This window comes from Medicago sativa, chromosome 7, assembly GCF_051527215.1.
Source record: "Medicago sativa cultivar Bolivia chromosome 7, Bolivia_mono, whole genome shotgun sequence".
Classification (NCBI taxonomy): Eukaryota; Viridiplantae; Streptophyta; class Magnoliopsida; order Fabales; family Fabaceae; genus Medicago; species Medicago sativa.
The window spans coordinates 32,170,622-32,197,462 of record NC_140755.1 but is presented as its reverse complement, the minus strand read 5'-3'; the positions used below and the strand labels follow the sequence as shown (position 1 = coordinate 32,197,462).

General features: G+C 37.4%; 2 protein-coding genes and 1 pseudogene across 3 annotated transcripts; 2 read left to right on the top strand and 1 right to left on the bottom strand.

Annotated features, from left to right (window-relative positions):
* Positions 1-334: 334 nt before the first annotated feature.
* LOC146905668 (uncharacterized) lies at positions 335-2,685 on the top strand. Of its 2 annotated transcripts, none has more exons than XM_085724699.1 (2): positions 335-445; positions 1,261-2,685. In XM_085724699.1, exons 1-2 carry the CDS (start codon positions 383-385, stop codon positions 2,356-2,358), a joined length of 1,161 nt encoding a protein of 386 aa, XP_085580825.1. In that variant the 5' UTR covers positions 335-382; the 3' UTR covers positions 2,359-2,685. The 2 variants fall into 2 exon arrangements, with proteins under 2 accessions (XP_085580825.1, XP_085580824.1); XM_085724698.1 differs by having other exon boundaries at positions 1,258-2,685.
* A 12,858-nt stretch (positions 2,686-15,543) lies between these two features.
* On the bottom strand, positions 15,544-20,551 carry LOC146905667 (uncharacterized). The gene is made up of 6 exons (XM_085725555.1): positions 20,218-20,551; positions 19,109-19,241; positions 18,611-18,797; positions 17,059-17,540; positions 16,072-16,596; positions 15,544-15,976 (listed from the first exon to the last, which is right to left on the bottom strand). The coding sequence occupies exons 1-6, from the start codon at positions 20,223-20,225 to the stop codon at positions 15,920-15,922; spliced, it is 1,392 nt and encodes a 463-aa protein (XP_085581681.1). The 5' UTR covers positions 20,226-20,551; the 3' UTR covers positions 15,544-15,919.
* A 980-nt stretch (positions 20,552-21,531) lies between these two features.
* Positions 21,532-25,751, top strand: LOC146905666 (uncharacterized; annotated as a pseudogene).
* Positions 25,752-26,841: the final 1,090 nt, after the last annotated feature.

Genomic DNA, 26,841 nt, shown 5'->3' with positions numbered 1-26,841 from the left:
ATTCATTCGTATAGTCACAAAAATGAAATATTTAGAGAAATAAAGGACCCTATCTTATGCTTAAAGTGCGAGAAACCCACACCAAACGGCTATAATTGGCGTTACAAATTACACTTACCCTTCCAAATTCATTATCATTTATAGCCTCAAACCAAAAATCTTTTCTTTCCTTATACTGGCTTTTTCTCTTTTCTTTTTTCTTTTTCTTTTTTGTTTTGCCACAGGGTTTTCATTTATTCATCCTAAAACACTACACATAACCCAAATTCTTAACTTTTCTCCTTTTACCATCATCTTTCTTTGATATATAACCCACACGCGCGCACACAAAAAAAAAGACACACTTTTTTTTTTCTTCTGTGGGTTCTTCTTCTTCTTCACCATGTCTGAGGAGTACTATAATTCGAAAAAAACTGATGATATCTGCGATGATGTTTGTGGCCAGGTTCTTTTTTTTTTTTTTCCTATTTCTTGGTTGTTTTTTGTTTTGGTTTTGTTTAATTTGTTTTTCTACTGTACTAAAAAATTGTTTTTTTTTTTGTTTTGTTGTATGGTTGGGTTATGTTGCCAATGCAAAACTGGAACTTGAGTTTTTTTAATTTTTTTTTCCTGGGTTTGTGAAAAGTTTAATTCTTTTTTCCAAATTTGTTGTTTTTTTTTGTTTTTATTTCAAATTTGAATTCAATTTTTTTTCTGGGTCTGTGAAAAGTTTATCCCTTTATCTCTCTGTATTGATGTTTGGTTATTTTTTCTATTTTTGTTTTGAATTTATGGATGATTGATGGGTTTATCTTTTGATTTCTAAGCCATTATGGTTTTTTTCAAGTTTTTAAACCTATTAGGATTGAATTGTGGTTTTTTTTTATGTGGTATTAGAATTAGGGTTTTCAATTTGAAATTTTTTGTTTTGCCTTTTAAACCCTTTTGTCTATGTAACATGTTTTGCAGAATGATTGTTTTATTTGAATTTTGATGTCTGTGTCTGCTATTATGATTCCCATTTGTATTTTCATTTGTAGATTATAAAATAAATGACAAAATGTGGTTTTTGGAACCAGTTTCTGTTCATGTGATTTCATTTCATTGTTTGATTTGAGGTTGGTTTGTATGTTTAATTTGATATCATGCAGATGAAGTTGGTTTGTTTGTTCGAGACAATTTGATGTCATTTTGCGAAATTAAGCATGTAGTAGGTTAAGAAAATTTTGATGATTAAGCGGTGACCGTGTCTTAAGAGGTTTTTGGTTTTCTATGCAGCAGGGAACACCTGCAGCGCTGAGCATGTCACGACTCAGGTGTATTTTGCGAGGATTGGACTTCAAGACTTACATATTTATGTTTGTGATCATCCCAATAGGCGTCTTATTCATCTATTTGCACGGGCAGAAAATCTCATACTTTCTGAGACCGTTGTGGGAGTCTCCGCCGAAGCCGTTTCATGAAATCCCTCACTATTATCACGAGAACGTGTCGATGGAATCTCTGTGCAAACTTCATGGGTGGGGGATTCGCGAATCGCCGAGACGAGTCTTTGATGCTGTTTTGTTTAGCAATGAAGTGGATATGCTTACTATTCGATGGAAAGAAATGTATCCTTATGTTTCACAGTACATCCTTCTGGAATCAAACTCAACATTTACAGGATTCGTCAAACCGTTGATTTTCGCAAGCAATAGGGACAAGTTCAAGTTTGTCGAGCCGCGACTAACATATGGAACAATCGGTGGAAGATTCAGGAGAAAGGAAAATCCGTTTATCGAGGAGGCACGTCAAAGAGTTGTGTTGGATCAGCTTCTGAGGATAGCAGGGATTGAAGATGACGATCTTTTGATAATGTCTGATGTGGATGAGATTCCCAGTGCACACACAATCAATCTCTTGAGGTGGTGTGATGATATCCCTCCGATTCTTCATCTACAACTGAGGAATTACTTGTACTCTTTCGAGTTTTTCCTTGACAACAAAAGCTGGAGAGGGTCAATCCATAGATACCAGACCGACAAGACAAGGTATGCACACTATAGACAGTCTGATCTACTGCTGTCGGATGCTGGCTGGCACTGCAGTTTCTGTTTCCGTCATATCAGTGAATTTGTATTTAAGATGAAAGCGTACAGCCACTATGATCGAGTGCGATTCCCTCATTACTTAAACCCTGACCGGATTCAGAACGTGATATGCAAAGGTGCTGACTTATTCGACATGCTTCCTGAAGAGTATACATTTAAGGAGATTATCGGAAAACTAGGACCGATTCCTCATTCTTATTCAGCAGTGCATCTTCCTGCATTTTTGTTAAATAATGCCGATAGATACAAGTACTTGTTGCCTGGTAACTGCAGAAGAGAAAGTGGCTGACTCTGAATGTAGGTGTTTCTTTTAAATTTTGGTACAAATTGGACACTTTTGAATGATTCATAGGGTCACTCTTTAGAGAGGGATACTCAGATAGATAAGCCTGATAAGATTTTGAAATTTGACAGTAACCTCTGTTTATCCAATTTTCGAAACCCTATTGGAGGGAAAAGTGGTTTTTTCATGCCTTTTGGGCAAGCTTTTGTACCTTATAATTGGGTTTGCATGAACCCTCAACTTGCCTAATAGTTGCATGGAATTTGGATTTCATTGGACAAGTTATACACATTCCAACCTCTTCGGTTGCTTACTGATTTAACTTTAATTCAATTGCTTCGCAGCCCCCATTTTGATTTCTTTAGATTTCTCTTTCCATTGTTATTGTTCGCTCTGTCTTGTGTATATTTTCGTTTTATTTTTCTGAATCTCATGAGATATCAAGTGATGCAGTTATTATTATCATAGAGTAAAATGATCTGTTGGAAACAGGTTGTTACTTTTGTCATCTGAGAATTGAACTTGATCTCGACTGTTGAGTGATTAAGATTGGACGGCTCGTATTTGTCTTGACAAAATCAAATTTACAATACAACTTGAAATACGAGATGTTCAATCTTCATTTGACGACTGAGATGCATATCTACACGAACTTGTGTCTGCAATACATCCACTTTTCTTAGAATTTGGACATATTGCTTTAAGGGTACCAAAATGCAATTTTCCTTTTAAAATTCTTTTCAAGGTTTGGAACCTAATATTTATGACAATTAGACTTTACATGTCCTATGCCTATGTCACATGATTTCCCGCTCCCTGCAAATTATTAAAATTTGCTACCATCATGCAATTATACTTTGCATGTCCTATGCCTATGTCACATGATTTCCCCCTAAGTTTGTAACTATTGTGCATCAATTTTGTTTAAAGAATACTCTTCGTCCCAAAATGTAAGAAAAAATTGGTCAACAAAAATTGATGTATTTTATTCAAAATTTGTACCAGATACATTATGTTGACTCATTTTTACTTGCATTTTAGGACGGAGGGAGTATTGATCAAGTTGTTTTCTTTCTTTTAAACTTAGTAAATTACTCAAATGAATTCTATGTTGATTTGGTTGAGTAACACAATTGACTTCACATTTACTTGGAAATTGTTATGTTCTTTTGGAAGACTTGGAGGAATAAACTACCTTTTCAGCAAACAATGAAAGTGCCTTGAGCAACTTTTTTTGTTTTGTTAAGAATTCATGTACTCCCTCCGTTCCTTAATATAAGAAGAAAAACCAAAAAACATCAAAACCAATGTCAGCATTAATTGTTGTAACTTTTTAAACATTTTTACAAATATACCCTTATAGAATATTGTGAAACATTAAATACATCAACTAATATTAAAAAGACAAACATTAAATGAGGGGTAAAAAAAGTCTTTTAAGCAATAATTATCCTTAAAAGTTGTGACATTTGCTTATAAAAAGGACCAAAACTTTTTTTGAAAATTTTCTTATATTAAGGACCGGAGGGAGTATATTGGAGTGTCCCTACCATAAAAAACGAGTAAAGAGCACGTCTAAAATTAGTGATCCTACTTATCTGTTTGATTTTTCAATGCTCATATCCATTCTCTTATTGACCCATTTATTGATTTTTGGTATTGTGAGTCTCATATTAATGAGCAAGTCAATTTCCTAAGACATGGTTTCCATGAGCATGCTTACACTTGTTTATTGACCTTTTCTGTTTGATGTGTCTTTTAAGATTCTTTGATTGTGAGTCTTTCTTGTGATTGGTTGTGAAAAGAAATTGAAAAAAGAGAAAATAGTGAGAAAAAATGTTGGATGTGGCATATTCCCTCTTAAATGATACTCCATCCTAAATGTAGTCTTATAAATGATTCTCTACAGCCATTGCATGTAAAAAGGTAGTTGGAAAGTTGACGTAAGTGTATTCAATTTTGAACCATATTCCCTCCGGTCACTATTATAAGCAAATTTCAACTTTTTAGATTCATTCAATAAATGATGTATGTGGTCTATATTGTAGACCACATACATCATTTATTGAATGAACCTAAAAAGTCAAAATTTGATTATAATAGTGACCGGAGGGAGTATATGTAAATTAACCTTTCAATTATCATTTTTACTTCCTTAGAAAAAAAAAATCCCTTTGTTTTTAATTATAAGACTACTTGCAAAAAAATGTTTGTCCTTTACTATAAATTTGTAAATACATTTATTATTCTTTTTCCAACTATACCATTTATTAATACTATCAATGTATCTTGGAATATGAAAAGTTAATATTAAATATATTTATATACAAAAGAAAATTTGGTGATAGACATATATTTGTGATAATTTTATTACTCCAACAACTTTTATTAATACTCGTGATTTTTTAAGAGAAATGATACTCCCTCCGGTCCTTAATATAAGAAGAAAAACCAAAAAACATCAAAACCAATACACTCATTAATTAGTGTAACTTTTTGAATATTTTTACAAATATACCCTCATAAAAAATTGTGAAGCATTAAATACACACACTAATATTAAAAAGACAAACATTGAATAAGGGGTAGAAAAGTCTTTTAAGCAATAGCTACACCTTAAAAGTTGTGATATTTTCTTATAATTAGGACCAACAATTTTTTTGAAAATTTTCCTATATATAGGACCGGAGGGAGTATTTGAATAACTATTTTTAAACAATTTTTGTGACAACTCTCTCTCATACGCTCATTGTACTTTTTATTCTCTCCTTTTTTTTTGTTTGAGTTGTGTTATTTGAACATCTATTTGTTTGACAACTTAATAGACAACCATGTTTTTACAAAGAAAAATATGTATTGTCACGAAAATAAAAACAATAGAGAGAAAATCAATATAACGTGAGTATGAGAAAGAAAGTTGTCACAAAAGTTGTTATAAAATGGTTGTACAAATATCATTTTTCTTTTTCTCTTTTGTTATTGTCCAATAAAAAGAGAGGAAAAATTTTTGTCACTAAAGTTGTTTAAAACAATAAACAATGTATAAAGTAAAGTGCAGGGAAGGAAGAACACAAGATATTTGGTAATCCAGTTCGGTGCAACGTCACCTACGTCTGGACGCATCCATGCCATGAAAGGAAATTCACTATTAATAGTATTAGTTGAGTTGTAATTCAAAAACAAATTACAACTCAACTAAAACAATCCATCTATGTGCTAAAGCACAAGGCTTAACAAAGACACGAAACCCTAAACAGTTCCAGCTGACAATAATTATATTTTCAGCTACAATCTTCTAAAAACAAAATATATTTTTCCTACATAAAAAAATTAGATTCTCCTTTAACAAAACATGAATTCGGTATGAATTTATAAACTTCAAAGACATAACAAATTTATATTTAACTCATGTTTTGATAAAAAAAAAAACCCTTAATAAAATAATACCAGTTAATATGCCAAGCTATCGACGATAAGATGCTAGTGATACCATTTATTTACATTTACATAGGAAAAATTAGCCTCTAATTTGAAATATCAACCAATATTCGAACACTAGCCGAAATATATGGTCGCTTTTGCAAGAGTGTGAACAACCTCGTTTCTTTTTCTATTAATAACTCTACAGTAGAGTTTACATACAAAGAAGAAGTTTTACAACTGTATATAATATCACCAAGCTCCGTCAATTAGAGAAGAAGCTATCCCCCACCAATTTTGAATCTAGCTCAAAATATATAGGTCCTAAATTAAGTTCATGAACCCAATTAAAAACAGATAGGAATCCGACAGCTTCACCAATATACACCTCACACTTTAATGCAAAACAATCAATTTTTGCAAGGATAAAAACACCATTTTCATCTCTATTTTTTTTTAAGGAACCATTTTCATGTCTTAAACAATAATGTCAATTCATACTTGATCGTTACTAGTTGAGATTGAGAAGCGGGAGATTCCTATCCCTAACTTTACAACCATTAGACCAAATAGTTGGTACACTTGGGGCATGGTGTTCGTTTTACAAAAGGAATACACAAGTTTATCAAAAGTATCATGACTTGGATAATAGGACATCCTCAACATGTGTATAAGAGCATGTGAAATATTGGCAATGTCATTCAAATGGGAAAGGTGAAAAAGTGCAATGTCAAAAGTTAAAAAAAAAATTAGGGGAATTAATTTGTTTGAAAACAAAAAAAGCTAATTGGGATTGACCAGTTGTAAATAGAGAATCCATAAATAAGAATCAAGGAGCACATCATGTTCACATGCATGCGACAAAAGCCTCCTTAACAAGGTTAAAAAGCTCTATTAGAGCTTGGATTTGAAGAAAAACAAGCCATAGATTTTAAATCTGAGATAATATATTTAAAACGGCTAGCGATGCGCCTGACAACGGGATCATTTGATCGAAAACTATACTATCATGTTCCAAATAGGGAATCATTTGATCATCGATGGTAGGGTCCATCATTAGAAACGAGCAGGGTGGTTTTTAATGAAAGACTGAAAGTTTAGGTGTTTTTGAGAAGGTTTTGTGTTGATGAGACCCAATTGGGTTTGTGTTTCATCATCTTTGACAAGGTTATGGGCACGATACAGGAATGAATAATACAAAATTATCTGGTGTGATGGCGTCCTGTCAATCACTTCATATTTCGCTCCTGACCTCTTTATTAAGAAAGTGAAACCTGAACTGTGAGAGAAAAAGTAGAAAGCACATTGGAAAGAAATTTCATTATTTCACAATTGAGTTTGTTACAATGATGAAGAACTTATTTATAACCTACAACAAGACTAACCTAATTAACATCGACACTACTGTACTGTGTACTCTATCATTGCTCTCTCTAACTGTCATAACATATTACATGCTTACGTGGCAAGTTAGTTAGAGCTATGTGAGGTTACTTATTCCTCAAGCAATCCTTCTTCTTCTTCCATTCCACCCTTCTCCAATTTTTTTTTTTTTTTATCTATCAGCACATATGATAGACAAGTAGCCACGAGAAAAACAACACGAGAGGATGAGTCATCATTATCAAAGATATAAAATGAGAGGAGTAAGGTAAACTAAATCCACACAATGATCATATCAATAACATAAAAACAAAACTGGCTAAAAAAACAAAAAAAAATAAAATAAAAAAAAATAACACGTAGCAAGTAGCGAGAGCATTATGGTGTGATGGTTTATAAGCATTATGGTATGTTTTTGACCCGGTTGCGAATTAAAATTGGATAAGCTTGGGGATCAAGTTTATCTATTGTGCCTTCAATGTCTAATAAACGAGTGTGGATCAAGATTTTTTATTTTTTATTTTTTGTTGACAAAGAGTGTGGATCAAGATTGATGCCTAGCTTGGGGTTATATTTTATTTTTGTTAAAAAAACGGATACTTTGAATACTTCTATGATGATATTACTACTCTATCATATAATACCATAAATATATAGAATGCTAGAATATGTCAAGATAATGAAATAAATAGAAGAGAAAGTAGGATGATGGGTTTATATTTGTCAAAGTGATGCATTTTACATGAACTAAAGTGTGGTATTTATACTACTAAAATTACCACTATTAAATTATTTACTTTACTATTCTAAGTTAACATTTTGATAATTAAACTTAATTCTCAGCTCAAGTTAAAAAGAGAGAGCTCTGAGCGATGAGAGGGGTTGTGCGAGAGAACCGCGCTGGTCATTGGCTCCGCCACGGACCACTGCGCCAGCATGCTTCGCCGGAAGTGAGGAACATCGGGGGGGGGGGGGGGGGGGGGGGGGGGGGGGGTTCCTGGCTGGGTGCCACAAAGGGGTAGGAATGAGGGAGATTGGATTGACGTGAGACCGCGATGGAGGAAAGCGCTGCGACAGGATTTTCAAGGTCAGGACAGGTTTCAGGTAGGTAACCGACATCGGAATTGGAACGAATACAAGCTTGGACAGGATAGGGTTAGGTATTCATCTCGAGGGGTCTACTATGACGGGGATTTTGATACGGATTCGGATTACTCGGACAGAAGGGAGATGTGTTGGGCTGATTGTGATATGGAGGAGGATTTGCGAGTGGATTCTGATCATCCACGTAGGCAACACCATAATTCTGTGCGACGCCGTTCAGGAAGGAATGCGAGGGGCAAGGCTGAGGTATTTACAGAACGCGAACAGCAAGACATTGATGGGGGAAAGGATCGCAATCAGCAACTCAGGCTTGGGGGAAAGGAGTCTGACAAAACAGATTCCGCAACCAATCTCAAAAGGTTCGTAACTTTTTATATAACTCAGTTTCCCCCTCAAGCCAGTACTTTTTTCTTGAGAAAAGGTTTTGAAGTCTGTGGAATTTTGGAAGATGTGTTTGTAGCTAATAATAGAAATAAGAACGGAGAGGTGTATGGTTTTGTCCGTTTTGCTAAGGTTCGGGATGTCGATAAGTTATTGAAAGCCTTAAACAATGTATGCTTTGGACAATACCGTGTTCGAGCCATGCTTGCTAGGTTTGATAGGAAGAGGGAGAGGCAGGCTGTTGTGGTGAGGGAGGGTGTAGGCGTAGGAGGGAAGGTAGGTGTTGAGAGTGGAGGGGAGGTGTTCAAGGTGAGGGAGAAGGAGGTCAAGGGAGAAAAAAGTAAGGACGGGTTAAACGGGAGGGACGAAGGGAAGAGGAAGAAGGAGGAGGTTGGTGAGGGTGGTGTGAGGGTGGGGTCGGTGTTGGTGAGGGTGGGAGGTATGAGGAGGAAGGGAGGAGATGTAGAAGGTGTGGGGACGTCGGATCGGCGTGTCGGTAAGGTGGTTAGACAAGCAAGCACCGGAAAGTTGGATGGTCACTCAATGTTATTACGCAAGTATACATCTAGTGAAGAGGATTTTAGGTGGGCAACACGTGGTTTGATTGGGACGGTGATGGATGGGGCGCCAATACCTTTAATTCAAAATAGAGTGGTTGATGCGGGTTTTACAGATATTGACATCATTCCACTAGGTGTTGATAAGGTTTTTGTTCACTCGACAAACGATAGTAATGTGTCGGATGTTGTGCAAGCTGCAAAACCATTTTTTAACATGATTTTTTCTTCATTGGTTGGCTGGACAAAAGAGGTGCTGCCCTTTCAGAGAGGCACTTGGGTTCGGTTGTATGGAATTCCATTACATGCTTGGAATGAGGATTTTTTTAAATTATGTGTGTTGGATAGTGGAAGGTTTTTGAAAACAGACAATTGTTCGTTGAATAGAGAACATTTTGATTATGCAAGAGTGTTGATAGCAACTTCTTCTTTAGCAGTGATAGATACGACAGAAAAAATAATTGTTGATGGGGTGCAGGTGGAAATCAAAATTCTTGAAGAGTATGGTTTTAATATTGGTGATGATGTATGTTTGTATGATGAGGAGGAAAGTTCTGATGTTTCTTCTCAAAGGAATGAAGTTGCGGAAGACGGTTTTGATATTGATAATAATGTCGACGTGTTGACTGAAAAAATTGTAAATGATTTGGTGCATGCTGATGATATCATGTGTAATGAGGTGGAAGGTCAGATCATGGAGAATTTGGAGACTACAACATATGTTGATAGACATACCAATGCAACCGACTTGGAGGGACAACATGGCAGCCCAATATCGGTTAATAACAATACAACAGCGGTTGAAAGACATATCAATGCTGATGATATTATGTGTAAGGAGGTGGCAGGTCAGTTTGTGGATAATTTGGAGACTACAACATCTGTTGACAGTCAGACCAATGCAACCGACTTGGAGGGACATTATAGCAGTCCAATATCGGTCAATAAGATGGCAGCCCTTTATGAAAAGAAGTTGGAGCATGCGATATCCGAAAACTCTATTAGGCCTGTGGTGATTGCAAACTCCAGGTCGGTTAAGGATGTTGCAGAAAGGGCCGAGAGGAATGCATGTTGCCGAGAGGAAGTTTATGTTGCCGAGAGGAATACATCACCAAAAGCAGATGCTCTTAACATGGCTGGCGGTGATGTGTTTCCCACGAAAAGACGCTCCATTGCTTCAAGGAGTAACGTGAAGGATCAGCGGTAGATTGGCTCCGGACCGTGGAGTGTGGATTGGTTAAGGCATATTCAAAAGAGTGGTGTTGGGCTCATATCATCCAAAACCAAGAAATTAAAGATGGTTGGGAAGGCATCAAGTCAGAAGTGTGTAAGTAATAACAAGAAAGTTACAAAGAAAAAGGTGAGCGGTGCTCTTAGGCATCCGGTGGTTACTTTGAAGAAGGTGGCGAGGTTACCAAGTAAAGATAGAGAGGAGGTTATGAAGGCGTTACATGATTCCAAGGTGATGAAAGATTTGAATAAAAAAATAACCTCTCAGAAACGTCAAAGGGAGAAGGTTCTTCGGTCGTTAGAAGCGAATACCCATAATTCAAATTCTCAATCAATGTCGGTGGCTTCAGTTAGTAATGACTGGACAAACTGGGTGGTTTTACGGGGTAATGAAGAGTTAAAGGCGAAGGATATTCAGGACATTGGTAAATCTATTGGCATTTTTTTTACTGGTAATAATCATAATAAATTTAGCATTTTGTCTAGGCCTAAAGGTGTGGGCCTAGGGCCAGTGTTGACTCCGGTGGATGGAGGTAGGGGAGAGGTGGAGGAGGATGTGTAGGGGAAGTGCTTCAGTGGTTGGGGTGTGCGGGGTGGGGGTTCATGATGAAATTGGTTTCTTGGAACGTCCGGGGTCTAGGGAGTTTTGAAAAAAGGAAGGAAGTGAAGCAATTGGTGGTGGATAGAAAGCCGTTCATTTTGTGCTTACAAGAAACAAAGTTAGCTATTTGTGATGATAACTTGTGTTTGTCGGTGTGGGGTGATACTAATCATGCTTATTCTTATCGGTCGTCGAGGGGGGCCTCGGGGGGTTTGTTAGTTTTGTGGGATACTATGGAAGTGGAGGTATGGTCGAAAGTTAGCCAGGATCATGTGCTCATCATTCATGGTAAATTTTTGCGGACAAATGAGGTGTTTTATTTATTTACTATTTATGCTCCATGTGACCCTGTGGCAAAACAACAGTTATGGGTATCCTTGTCAGACAAATTGCAGTTGTTGAGGGGTGAGAAGGTGTGTGTTTGTGGAGACTTTAATGCAACTCGTACTGTTGACGAAAGACGGTCTTCTAGGGTGGTGGGGATTACGCAGGAGCCTCCTCATTTTAATCATTTCATTGATAGTAATGGGTTGATTGATTTGCCTCTGTGCGGCCGACGGTTTACTTGGTATAAAGGTGATGGTACTTCGATGAGTCGAATAGATCGGTTCTTGCTCTCGGAGGACTGGTGCTTCCAATGGCCTAACTGCATTCAAGTGGCCCTTCTCCGGGGTCTTTCTGATCATTGTCCTCTTCAGTTGTCTGTTGATGAGGAAAATTGGGGTCCCCCGACCGAATAGAATGTTGAGATGTTGGCAAGAGTTACCGGGGTACAAGCAGTTTGTGTTGGAAAAATGGAATTCTGTTGAGATTTCAGGTTGGGGCGGATATGTGCTTAGGGAAAAATTAAAATTTATAAGGATAGCTCTGAAGGAATGGCATTCTTTACATGTGAGGAATATTCCAGGTAAGATTGTGGGTCTACAAAGTCGGTTGGCGGAATTAGATGAAGCTGGGGAGGATGGTGATTTGTCGTCTGGGGAAGTAGAAGAGATGAGGGGAATAACGCATGAAATTCACTCGTTGTCACGCGTCAGCGCTAGCATCAGTTGGCAACAGTCAAGATTACATTGGTTGAAGGAGGGTGATGCAAATTCTAAGTATTTTCATTCTGCTATGTCAGGCCGGCGGCGAAGGAATGCAATTGTTTCTCTTATGGTGAATGGGAATTTTGTGGAAGGGGTGCAACCTATTCGGGAAGCTGTTTTTAATCATTTCAGAAATCAGTTTGAGACTCCGAATGTAACAAGACCGGGGGCGCAAAATTTACCCTTCAAGACTTTATCTTATGCCGAAGGAGGTGGTCTAATAAAGCCGTTTTCCGAACAAGAGGTTAAAAAAGCAGTTTGGGATTGTGACAGCTACAAGAGTCCTGGACCTGATGGGGTCAATTTTGGCTTTATAAAGGATTTTTGGGATGTCATGAAATGTGATGTTATGCGCTTCTTAGCAGATTTTCATAGAAATGGCAAGCTGACTCGAGGTATTAACTCTACTTTTATCGCTCTTATCCCGAAAGTTGATAGCCCTCAAAGATTAAATGATTTCAGACCGATTTCTTTGGTGGGGTGCCTGTATAAAATTTTATCAAAGGTGTTAGTGAATTGGTTGTGTATGGTTATTGGAGGGTTGATATCAAAGACCCAGTCAGCGTTTGTCAAGGATCGACAGATTTTGGATGGTGTGCTAATTGCTAATGAAGTGGTTGATGAGGCTCGCAAGACAAAGAAGGAGTTGTTAATGTTTAAAGTGGACTTTGAAAAAGCATATGATTTGGTAGATTGGGGGTATTTGGATGTGGTAATGAATAAAATGGATTTTCCGGTACTATGGAGAAAATGGATAAGGGAATGTGTGACAACTGCAACTGCTTCAGTTTTGGTGAATGGAAGCCCTACCGATGAATTTCCGCTGAAACGGGGTCTTCGTCAAGGGGATCCTCTCTCCCCTTTTTTTGTTCCTTCTAGGAGCTGAAGGGTTAAATATTATGATGAATTCGGTTGTGGAAAACAATTTGTTTCAAGGGTATGCGGTTGGCGCTAATAATCTGGTGGTTGTCTCACATTTGCAGTTTGCCGATGATACGTTATTACTGGGTTCTAAGAGTTGGGCTAATGTTCGAGCGTTAAGGGCGGTGTTGACTTTGTTTGCTGATATGTCATGATTAAAAGTGAACTTTCATAAGAGTCTTTTGGTTGGCATTAATGTGGGGAGTTCGTGGTTGAATGAGGCGGCATCTATTTTAAATTGTAAGGTGGGTAAAATTCTGTTTTTGTATCTTGGTCTCTCAATTGGTGGGGATCCTCGAAGGTTGGCTTTTTGGGAACCTATGATGTCTACCATAAAATCTAGACTGTCTAAGTGGCAAAGTCGATTTCTTTCTTTTGGGGGCCGTTTGATTCTGCTCAAGTCTGTCCTGACCTCGCTTCCTGTCTATGCTCTTTCCTTTTTCAAAGCTCCGTCAGGTATAATCTCTTCCATTGAAACTTTATTTAAAAAATTTTTTTGGGGAGGGAGTGAGGATAACAGGAAAATCTCTTGGATTGCTTGGAGCTCTATTTGTTTAGGTAAGGAGTATGGAGGGTTGGCGGATGTTGGTGGATAGGGGAGGTTTTTGGTATAGGGTGTTGGTTGCTAGATATGGCGAGGTGGCAGGGAGGTTGGAGGTAGGGGGCCGGAGTGCTTCTATTTGGTGGAAGGAGGTAGTGAAGATTGGGGATGGGGTGGAGGGCGCTGCTGGAGGGTGGTTTGGGGATAGGGTGTCGAAGGTGGTTGGTGATGGTCATAATACGTATTTTTGGTTTGATAAATGGCTAGGAGATGTCCCTTTGTGTAGAAGGTTTAGTCGTTTGTTTGATTTAGCTACTAATAAATTTTGCACGGTAGCGGATATGTGTGTTCGTGGGTGGGATGACGGGGGAGAAGCGTGGAGTTGGAGAAGAAGGTTGTGGACGTGGGAAGAAGAAATGTTAGCGGAGTGTAGGCTATTACTTGATGGTGTTTTTGTGCAGGATAATATTACTGACAGGTGGCAATGGGATCCTGACATACATGATGGATATACAGTGCGAGGTGCCTATCATATTCTGTCAACTCCGGTGTCGTCAACTCTTGACCCATATAGCGACCATATCTGGCATAAGCAGGTTCCCCTAAAGGTTTCCATTGTTGCTTGGCGTTTATTGAAGGACCGGCTCCCAACCAGAACCAATCTTTTTAGGCGCGGTATAGTGCAAGCGGGAGGGACTATGTGTGTTGCCGGATGTGGGAATGAAGAGTCAGCAGCGCACCTGTTTCTCAATTGCGGTGTTTTTGGTTCGTTGTGGCATCATCTGAGGGCCTGGATTGGAGTGGAGGGAGTAGACCCGACCACTATTTCTGATCATTTTACTCAATTTATTCATTGTACATGTTCGTCAAAAGCTCGCCGTTCTTTTCTTCAACTACTGTGGTTCCTTGCTGTTTGGCTTTTATGGAGTGAGCGTAATAATAGAGTTTTTAATAATGCCGAAACTCCTATTATACAGCTTTTAGATAAAGTCAAGTTTCATTCTCTATGGTGGTTGAAGGCTAATAATGCCACGTTTGTGTACGGATTTCATAGATGGTGGTCGGACCTTATGTCTTGTTTGGGTATCGACTGACCTCTTATATTTGTATATACTGTGTATGACTCTTTGGGATGGTCTTTTTGGTACACCTTGTACTGAGAAGCACACATCGCCAGTGTTAATATATTCCATTTTTATGTCTTCAAAAAAAACATTTTGATAGATAATTTACATTACTATATAAGTATAAATAGTAAGAAATAATTCTATAAAAATTGAGGTTTTTCTAATTTCTTGAAACAATGAGATGTTTTTAGGTATTTGTCTAGGGAAAAATCCCAATAGCCCAAGGCAAACCAGTATGAAAAAATGCCTATTTAAAGGCCACTTCTCACCCAGAATAACTCATTTAGGGAAAAATAACTTTTGTTATAGAGTATTATTTTTTATTTTTTTTTTAAGAGAAGTTGGTAGAAAATAGGCTTAGATGGTTTGGACATGTTGAGAGAAGACCCGTAGATGCCGTTGTAAGACGAGTAGATCAAATAGAGGAGAGTCAGGTTAAAAGAGGTAGAGGAAGACCTAAGAAAACCATTAGAGAAATCATTCGAAAAGATTTCGAGGTCAATGAGTTGGATCCAAATATGGTTTTTGATAGAACACTATGGTGTCATTTGATCCATGTAGCCGACCCCACTTAGTGGGAAAGGCTTGGTTGTTGTTGTTGTTGTTGTTTTTAAAGAAGCTAAATTAGTCCACCTAAATTGGTGCTGGGGGAATCGAACCTGAGACCTCGAGGAGCACACTTCCCAAGCCAATGCCACCAGGCCAACCCAAGTGGGTTTTTCTTTTATTAATACATATGATGTCGCAATGAGTAACTACTTAAAGATTATGATTTTAAGATGAACCTTTTGTTTACTTGTTGAAATTTAGTAAAGAATAATTTCTTATTCTAAGTCTGATATGGAAGTTGCAAGTTATAAAACCATAGTTAACGATACAATATTCAATATTCACATACAAACACTCACACATATCTAGTACATAACAGTATAGAATCAAATACACCATTTGGATTTCAGTACCAAAGATCTATTCACCAATTCCACGGCTTTGACAAAATTCAAAACAAAAGTCTATATGGCCATAGAAGAACAAAATACACCAAAGCCAATTTAACCAAAAAAAACTGCATGTAACTAGACAGACAAAGCTTCATGCACTAATTGAAGCTTCCAAATAAAAGAAAAATAACTTTGCAATTGAAGAATGAAACAGAGAAAGAGAACTGAACAAAACGCTTCTGGTACAAAAAGGAACTTGCTTCACAAAGCCCCTCATAGCCCACCTATCAAACCAAGGATACTGTCGTCTTGAGAACCAAATGTCAAATTCTGCATGAAAAATGAGAATCACATACCATGTCAGTAACTTGGAAAAATATAAAAAATGAAGTATGGGCAACCAATAACCATAATTTGAGGCTTACCGAAAGATCATACTCTGGAGGAGTATCCAATTCCAGTGTATCCAGGACAGCAGTTGAAGTTTCACTAGATACATTATAATTTCCTGTCATTTTGTTTTCGTAGTGAGTGACGTCATTGATCGAGTCCAATTGAGAATCAGTAAATAGAGCAGATGAATCAAAAATCTCGTCACACAATAATAGGTCATCCAAGCCGGCATATTCCGAATTTTCCATAGCCTGTGATTCACCAGCCAACCATGCAGAGTTGTTTGTGTTATCCTGATTCTGAATATCAGTTTGCAGGGCAGCTTGCGATTCACCGGCCAACCATGCAGAGTTGTCGTGATCTTGAATATCAGATTGCAGGGCAGCCTGTGATTCACCAGCCAACCATGCAGAGTTGAATGTGTTGTCCTGATCCTGAATATCAAATTGCGGGGCAGCCTGTGATTCACCAGCCAACCATGCAAAGTTGTATGTGTTTTCCTGATCCTGAATATCAGATTGCATGGCATTTGATTCTACAGGGATAGACTTGACATCCTAGTTCATAAAATTTAAAGTTTAGTGATGAATAATAGAATGTAGTAGACATGATATAATAATAATAATAACTAAGAAGTACTAAGAGTAAAACAGTTACATCACTTCTGTACTAACTGCTCATTAGAACTTGCACAAATTTCAGAACATTTCAAGTAAAGTAAAACTACTTTTATCTTCTATGAGGTGGAATAATAAGGCCAGTTTGGTTTCTGTTCTATCTTTAGTTTCCAATTCCTGTCTTCAAATTTTAATTACAGAAGCATCACCTTCTTTTCACTTTTCTGTGTTTTCAAAATTTATTTTCATCGTTTCCAGTAAAAAAATTAATAAACAACAGTAAACAAAGTAAAAACAGTGTTATTTTTGGAAAAGAAACTGAAGGAGATGTTTTCTGCAATAAAACAGATCTTTAGATTTGACTTATATTTTCAACCATAAGCAGCATAGATTGTTACACACCTCTGCAAATGGCAACAGTGAAGTTTCATTGATGTTGCCATTGTCAACACATTTTCCTGTACGCGGTGGATTTGGAGGATTTGGGTTTGGAGTCCTTGGACTTGTTCGCAATGTTATACTGTCAGGTTCTTCAGCCATTGCTTTATCTTCATTTTTCTCATTCTGCTTATAAAATATTTTTGAAACGACGTATTCTCCATTCTTCTCGTCTTCATCAGTCCCTAGATGGTACTGATGCATTTTCCAGTCAGATTTGTAGGACTTGGACTCTTTCTCAGATCTTATATACAGAACCATGATCTTCTTAAATCCCTTATGTTCTCCATGTTCTATTATAGCTTTGGTCTTACCAGTCTTGTGCCAGCGTACATGGTCTTCAGTTGAACCACGATGATGAATCTTTCGGCGCTTTCGTTGACCAGAACTATATGCATTCATTGTTCTGTGAAAGAAATGAACACTGCTCCCATCTTTCTTAGCACCTATAAAACAAAACAGATAATATGATTCTTCAAAACAGAAAAAGATCAGGAAATGTTCATGAACACAATTAAACAGACATAACCATGATCTTCTTAAACCCCTTGTTTACTATATGCATTCACTGTTCTATGAAAGAAATGAACACTATCCCCATGTTTCGTACACCTAAAAGATCAGCAAATGTCATAACATGTAGAACGTTACTTATATTTATGATTATAAAGCCGCTATATTTATTTTCCTCCGTCCCATCAACAAAGAGTACCGAACATGACATGTGTTTGTTGAAGTGGGGAGCAACCCTAACACAATGAACTAGATTTTTGGGCTTGATTTAGGTGAAATGGCCACATTATAAGAGTAATAAACATAGGTTTCAATTCAAATGAACTGAATCTTGATTAGGTTCTAGTTTGAAGGGGGAACGGTTTTCTGCTAGAGTTATGGTATTGCAGGCCAAGAATGTCAGTTACATTATGACTGAGATTTGATGAACCTTAACTTATAAAATATGATGGAGTACATTGTGACCAACTTTCTGGCAGATATCAATTTATATACTAGAGACCATTGTGTGCTGTGTGCAGAAGACAGTTAACATTAGACTAATATGGAATGCGGTATTTCGTAACGCATTCCACAGACTAGAGACCATCCCTTATCACTTTCAAGATTTTTGTTGTTTATGACATAAATAACAGTGTTCTATCATTAGGCAGAGTTATTCATAACGACCAAACAATAGATAATGTCTTACTGTGAATTCGTATCTAATTCTAATGTTAAACTATTTAAATCCAAATTCTTCTTAATGATTAGACCTATAGTTTGCTTTAGTTTCCCTTCACATGTAATTTGTAACCATGGGACTGTCTTCACAAATGTTCATCATACCGTTTAAAACAATACTATTACCATATTTTCTACACTAATGCTAATACAAAAACATTCATCCATTTCAGAATGTGTATGTTCTCCACTCAATTCATTTTACCAGCTCATTGATCAAATACAATGGACAAAGTGGGGAATGTTTTTATGTAGTACAAATTGGACTGAGAATTCTCACCTGGAAGATTTTCAGGATGTGTATAGCAAATGCCTTGTTCTCCTTCCAATGTTGGTATGAACTCCTCGATAAACATGTGAGGCTTTGTGTTCCCAACACCGCATTTAGCCGCTAAATGCTCCAATATTTCCACATCAGAAGGATCAAATTTTATGCCGAGGGGAAAGCCAGGCCACTCACTAGAAACCTACACAGGCAAAAACAACATTTCAAATAAAATATCTACATTCTACAATCGCTAAAACCCATGCTAAACTTTTTCAAGAATTATAGTTTGAATACTTTTCCGCAAGCACATTAAAAACTTGAATTAACTATATGTTCCAACAAAAGAAAAATGCAGGGTATAGTAATTGGAGCATAAGCAAAGTCAATAGAAACATGAGGAGTTCTACTAGAGTCAACTGCTTCAAATTTTCTTGTTTCTGGTGCATATTTTGAATGAGCTAATATGAACTCAAAATGAATATGACGACAAAATTTAAATTTATAACATACATCACTGTTGTCTATACGACAATGACAGTTTGGACATTCACGGCATGCGCCACAATCCTTGATCTGATCAGCTGAAGAGAGTGAAGTGCTTCTCAATTTCTTTGCAAATCCTCTTATGTTAATTAGCCATTCCCTGCAGGATAAATCAACAAATATACTTCAAGTTCATTATTCAATGCAAAACAAATTGCTAGCTGAAGAACTTCGAATACATTATTACAAATAGCTTAAAAAGACGTCTGCTTAGGAACATTATTAAGTCATCATCAATTAGTATAAGTAACTTCAAGAACTGATGCACTGCTGCATGAATGAAACTTCAACTTCCAACATAAAATCTATACTAAGTCTAGAAAAACATAGAAAACCACCAAAATACAAGGGCCAAATTTTAGATTGCGACCGTGTAGCAATCTTTGGTATAGTGAAGAACCACAGTCCAATACAACTGATTCATCCTCAATCGTGGTTTAAAGTCAAAATGATCTCTAAAACCCTAATGCCGCGGCCTATATCGCGATCACAAAATATACCATTCATATGTGGTGGTGCTGAGTTAACTGTGAAAATTATACCATTTTCTGCAATTGATGATGATGTAACATTATCATCAGTAACATTTATACCATTTTCTGCAATGTCAATGTGTGACTTTTACTTAAAACCCCATAAACCCCCAAATTGTAAATTCCTTTATTTACCCACAAAATATCATTCCATATATAGGAAAAAGCCAAAATAATCCATTCACATCATTCATTGACCATCACAAACCCAAAAAGTCAAAAAAAAAAAAAAAAATCATAACATAGATAAACCATGTCACACCCTAGCCTACACAACACCACATTCTCCGAAACCCGAGAAACTGGATAGTTCAATTGGTTTGAGCTAACGGTTACACGAGTAACTGTTCAAACCCTAACAAAGGAGGAAAAAAAATACTGAAATTTGTCTATTAAAATAAAATAAAATCAAAAATCACCAAAACCACTCAAAAGATAAAAAAAAATGCATTTTTATACACAACAAAAAAATGGGTTTTCAGAGAGAGAAAAAAAACACAAGAAAGTAAAGTGATTTTAAGAAAACAGTGTTACTAAACTGACCTAGCCATTATTGAAATCAAAGAAACGAAACAAGAAGAAAACGCATTCGATGAAAGAAGAAGAGCGAGTTCAGTGTTGTTCGGTTTCAGAGTATTGACAACATTTTCTCTTTCTATCTCTCTGTCTTTTCAACTGAAAAAGCGAAAGCGACAGTGTGTGTATGAGCGGGAATATCGACCTATGTAATGTTTGCTATGGAAGAGCTTCGGTTTCCGAGCCTGTGGTTCGGAGGTAGTAAATGAAGGAACGTAAATGAAGGAACGAGCCTGTGGTTTGGTTGGGCCTACGTTGACCGAAGCAATACACGAGCATTTTGGTTCGGATTGGAATAGGTGGAGCTTCGGTTCATCTTGTTCCCCAAGTTTAAGGAAGTTAACGTTGTTAAGTTAACTCTTCCTGGCTGGCCCACGTATCCATTTTTACCACTCTTGCATATGGGTCCACAAATCTTTGAGTTTTGTTGTTGACACATGTGTTTTGGCTGAGAAACACGAGTAAAATACTTAAATGCCCTCTCTCGACAGTTAACTGTCGAGTAATTCAAAATTCGGCTACAGTTAACTGCCGAGGAAAATATCGGTAGTTAATTGCCAAGGCGTACTGAACATAAACAGAAGCAGAAACTCAGTTTTGCAGTTTCCTTCTTTTCTTCAAAAACATCCTAAATTCTCTCCAAATTACATTTTCACGAATTGCAAGCAAATCATCCCCACATTATCATAAGTAAGTACCATTAATCATTGCAATGTTAATGTTAGTTTGTTTAGGTTAAGTTTTTAAAAAAAAATTGAGTAGTTTGCATGTGGTTAAGGTTGATTTTAAAATTGACAATTTGATGATTGCATGTGTAGTTTATGAATTGATAAATGAATGTAGTTGTTGCCTATGTTGTTTAAATGATAATGTGGCTTTGAATGGTGGCAAATGAACACAATTTGAATATGTTTTATACTTTGCACACAAAGTGTTTGATCAAATGCCTCAATGAAAATTATATTGATTATTTAGTTAGTTTAGGTTATGGAAATGATAGAAATGATGTTAATTATAGTTTGATTAAGTGTATATTGATTTTTTAGTGTGTTTAGGTTATGAGAATTATGATGGACACAAATGATTAAGTGTATATAAATGATTAAGTTATGATGGAAATGATGATTATATTGAATGATTTTAGGTTATGGAAATGATGTTCATTGTTGTACTTTTAATGTGTTCGATTATGTTTATGTTTAGTTTAGGTTTAATGTTAATATTTATGTTTAGTCTAGGTTATGGAAATGATGTTAATTTTTAAAAAATTTTTTTGTAGATATGGCCGATCAGGACCCCATTGATCCATCTAAGATGATTGGTGGTAGGCGTGCGATGACACAAAGCTACCGGAAGGAGAAGGAGAGGAGAAACGCACATATCCCAAAGAGAGGAAGAGGTCGGAGGGTGGATGGTTCAGGGACTTCTCAGCCTTCTAAGGCTTCTCAGGCACAGCCTGAAGAGTCGCAGGTGGTTGACCTGACCCAGGAGGTGGAGTACCTGAATTATCAGGATCACCATGATGTCACTGATGGTGGGTACGACGAGCAGTATATGCCAGAGCAGCAGCATATGCCAGAGCATCACCATATTCCAGACGAGGATGACATTGCAGCAGCGGCTGCCCCGGAGGTGTTACCTAAGGACCCTCCCTTTCCTGGAGGACTGCAAAACCTATCTCAGAACCTCTCTCAAACGAAACCAACTTAGAATCGAAACCCTAACTCAGAATCGAATCGAAATCAAAACCCAGAAGATTATGGCGAACTCGAAGAACATGAAGAACGCGAAGAAGAAGAAGAAGGTAGCTACTGAAAAGAAGAATCGGAAGAACGGGAACGATGCGAAGAAGAAGAACACGAAGAAGAAGAAAAGCATTGAAGACGGAGGAAAGACGGTCGAAGCAGAGGTGAAAATGAACAAAGAAGGTGGAAACGATTCGGTAAGTTTGTTTCTTTCTTCTTTATCGTTCTTTGTTTGAAGCCTTTTGCATGCATTTAACAAAGAGGGTTGTTTTAGTTGTTGTGGTCCTGCAAATGGCTTAAAAAAACATACATTTGCATATATTTTTGTCTTTTAGGATGTTGTCGTTTAGGGTTTTTTTAGTCCTAACAAAGGAAATTGCTTCGCTTACTGTGCTGTGTGGGGTATGTGAGTGGGGTCCACATTTACACGTGTCTAACTTTGATTGGTCTGGAAAAAAATTGCAGGTAAAATTGTTGTTCAACTGTATCTTTCATCACGGTGGTGAATTTGTTAGGGATGATGTCTTTTTCTATAGAGGTGGAAAGCAAACAATAGTAAGTATTTTGTACTTCTATGTAATGACTTATTGACCTTATTATCTAATGACTAATGCACTTCATGTGCTCTTTTCTTAAGAATTTCATGCACTAATTTATAGTTAATCATGATGTTACTGATGCCAAAGTTAAACCAGAATGTAACAAAGGAAAAGTTCTTCATTCATTAATACCAACCATTACATCATACTAGTTATAGATGTTACAACATATCATCTTTCAAAACATTACATTTCAACAGATTACATAAACTTAAAAACAATCAAGATGAAAATCCATGACAACCCTAATATAACAAGTAGGCCAAAGCTTTTGCTTCTTTCATATTGCAGCTTCTTCTTTGTTTTTATGTGCTTGGTTGAGGCCATATCAGTACCATATACCTTGCCTAATTCCTTTCCAACTTCCTCTCCAATTTCCTTGCAAAACACCCTTAGATATTCAGATATACTTGCACAGTTCTTGCAACCATCTTCAATATTCTTACCAGTCAGATTTACCATGTTGCTGCTTCCAACATCGTAGCCATTTGAACCTTTCAAGTTTTGCAATGTACAACCAAGTTCACTGTCCCTGTAATTTTCAGCCAATCTTTTCAAGAGGGCTTTCACTCTTGGTGTTTCTAACTCGTCATCCCATATGAACAAATTACAATGATCTTCATTCTGGTTCCCAATTGAAGAATTACAATGATCAGTGACAGTCACCAAAGAATTACAACATATTTACAAGAAGAGCAGGGAAAACAAAAACAAAAAAAAAATCAAAAATTATTACCTCCCAAAAATTACAGCACCTCCAGAATTTCCTCTTTGGGTTTTCATCTGTGTTTGATACCCACAATCTCATAAACCTATTGCACCCACATTTGGGTGTTGTTCTTCCATTTGAGTTCCCAATTGATGATGCTTTGCTTCCAGCCATGACAAACCCTTAAAAACGAAAATCGCAAATTAGAGCATGAGAAGAACAAATTCGAAAAAACGAAATTGAAGAACAGATTCAAGAGGATTACGAGCTTCGGATCTGAAATCAAAGAAGGAAATGGAGAAGGAGAAGGAAATGAAGAAGATGATAAAGGGAGGGAGGTTTTTAAAATATTTTGTTATTTTTATGTTTTTTAATAAATGATTAAAATTATTATAATTATAAAAGGGTAATAATGATGTGTTATATAAATACACATGTGTCAGGCGAAAAAAATAAAATAAAAAAACATTTACACATGTGGCGCGCCACGTCACGCCACGTCAGCACCTGGAGTGTGCCAGATTCGACTAGGGGTGATTTCGACGGAATCTTCAAATTCCAGGGTCGGAATCTTAACAAAATTTTTTAAAGGGGGAAAACCGGAACTCGCCCAAATTACAGGGGGTAAAGACATATTAACCCTTGTTTTAATTATTTTCTTTATATGTGTGTTTGTTTAATTTTTATATCAACTTTTATATGTGTTTTTTTAATTATTTTCTTTATGTTTAATTATTTTCTTTATATTTTCTTTCTTGATTTAAATTGTTTTTGTTATGTGTTTTTTTAAGTTTTACATGTGTTATGTCTTACATTGTTTAAACTATGTTTATTTTTCTATTATTTCAGTGCCGCAAGAAGCGTTATGTAAAACCACTTAATCATGACACTAAGATTTTGAGTCTCGGATGTCCAAACGAGAACGCTGAGTGGTTTTGGGGTCCGCTTAGGGAGAGCAGTTTACATGATTTGGTTTTTTTTGGGCTACGCCACTGTACCTCACGCTTTGCTAATGACTCTATGCGAGAGGTGGCATCCCGAGACCAGCACTTTTCACATGCCCATGGGGGAGATGACCGTGACTTTGGAGGATGTCACATGTCTAATGCATGTTCCGATGGAAGGGCGGATGTTGGGCCACCGAAAGAAGATGCTGAGACCGGAGGGAGAGGCACTACTGATGAATCACTTGGGTGCGTCGAAGAGGGAGGCAGAGAAAATTTGCAATAAAGAGTATGGTGGGTACATTAGTTATCCAAAGCTGAGGGAATTGTATACGACGCACCTTGGTAGGGCTAACATATTGGCGGATACTGAGGATCCAGAGGAGATGGAGGGGGTTAGGACTTATTGTGTGAAGTGTTACCTTCTCTACTTGGTTGGATGCTTGTTGTTTGGGGATAGAAGCAACAAACACATCGAGTTGATCTATCTGACGACCATGGAGGACGGCTACGCGGGGATGCAAAATTATTCGTGGGGAGGGATGACACTTGCATACCTGTACAATGAGTTAGCTGATGCCTGTATTCCCGGAGACAGGCAACTTGGGGGAAGCGTGACACTGCTCACTGTAATAAAATTTATATTTTATTTTTTTTGTTAATTTTAATTTTTTTTGTTAACTATTATTTTTTTGTTATATTTTCCGTGCGCAATTATTTATAAATGTGATTTGTATGGTTTGTGCAGGCATGGTTTTTGGCGCACTTTCCTAAGTTTTATGTTGTTGATACAAACCCCGACTATGTTGAGAACTTACCGGTTGCGGTGAGGTGGAAGCTTCAGAAGGGTCATGGAGAGGGGGTCACGTATCGGTCATTGCTTGATCGTATTACGTTTGATGACGTATGCTGGAGGCTGTACGAAGAGCACAGGGACTTCCAGGCTTTCGAGGAGGTATTCTGGTATTCAGGCTGGATTATATGCGGTGATCGTAGGGTGTACCGTCAGTTGCCCAAGAGGGTTTTGAGGCAGTACGAATACGTCCAATCCATCCCTAGACATCCGTCTGAGATTGTAGAGTTGTCATTGACTGAGATTGTGCAGGCCTTCGTCGACTTCGGCACTTGCACGCTTAAGGCGGTCGATTGGGGTGAGCATGCAGGAGAGCATACATGGTGTATGGCATATGGCTATGTACGATGGTACACCGTTGTGTCTCACCCTCATATTTTGCCACTTCTTCCGGGAGATATTCCGAGGCCTCCAAATGAGGAGCAGATCATTGCAGAGAAGCAGGAGCGGTATGAGGCGAGAAGCTCGCCTGATACATACGACATGGTTAGCGGCGCTGTTGCCCATGCTGATGCGTTTTTGGGTAAGGAGGTGATGAGCATGACCCCTCAGCAGTTGTATGCGTCCTTGCATGATGTTAGGCAGCAGATCGCGCCGATCATTACCAGGATGCGAGGCCAGAGGCCGAGGAGAAGGCACCAGCATCAATAGGACCAGGACCAGCAGTAGGATTACTTGTAGTTGTTTAGGGATTGTTGGTTTTAGGCTTTGTTAGTTTCATTTTCAAACTTTGGTGACTTTTGTTCGTATTTGGTTGACATTATGTATTTTAAATGATGTTGGTACATTTTGATTTCATCTTGGTAATTTGCTATCTTGAGGCATTTTTACTTGAATCAAATGTTGATAATTTATTATTGTTGTTGATGTGAAAATATTGGAATAGGTTTGTGTTATGTGTTTTAAACACATTACAGGTCCAGAAGCAAGTGCTTCTGCCATTTCTGGACTTCAAGATGCCTCAATATTTCAGTGCCTTTAATTTCAAAGTCTTTTGTTGTTTTTGCAATTCAAACACCTTGTTGGTTTCTGTCGAATCATACAGTTATCATCCTTTTCATGTAAAACACCATAAATATGATGAACATTCATACATTTTCTGGAAAAACTTTGCACAACATGTCATATGATTTCTAGTTTGATCCTGCTAGTAACTTTTAAAACTAGTCTTCTTGTTTACTAAAAACACCAGTAAACACATATATGCCATCTTCATCTCGTAAACATATACTTATGCCGTTATGGTTCCATGAGGAGGAAAATGAAGCATCAATGTTACACTTTTTCCTACCCAGTTGCAGTTTCTTCCACCAATCTGAGCTTGTTGATGCGCGACCAACCTACTGCACTTTCGTGGAAACAACTTGCTGAGAAGCTTGTGTTGAATCTGACTGCGTGCATGAATTATTAGGAGGAGCATTCGCTGCCTGCCACACATTAATCATATGTCTTGCTCGATCCACGACATGAACACAAAGCTCATTTTCATTTTGCCAGAGTTTGAGGGTATGATGCTTCCAAAGGCTCCATAATACCTGTTAGACTATATTTTTGACACACATGATTCGACAAGGAAAAACTTGTCAAGTTGGAGTTAGTGCTTGGTCACAGTCCATAAAGTTATGAGTTCGACCGATTGTGTTACACTTGGCATATAGAGATTACAAAGCCATTCAGCCTCGACAGAAGAAATTCAAATTGCTTATGAAGAGGCAAGATCAAAGGGTCGAAGACAAGTGGG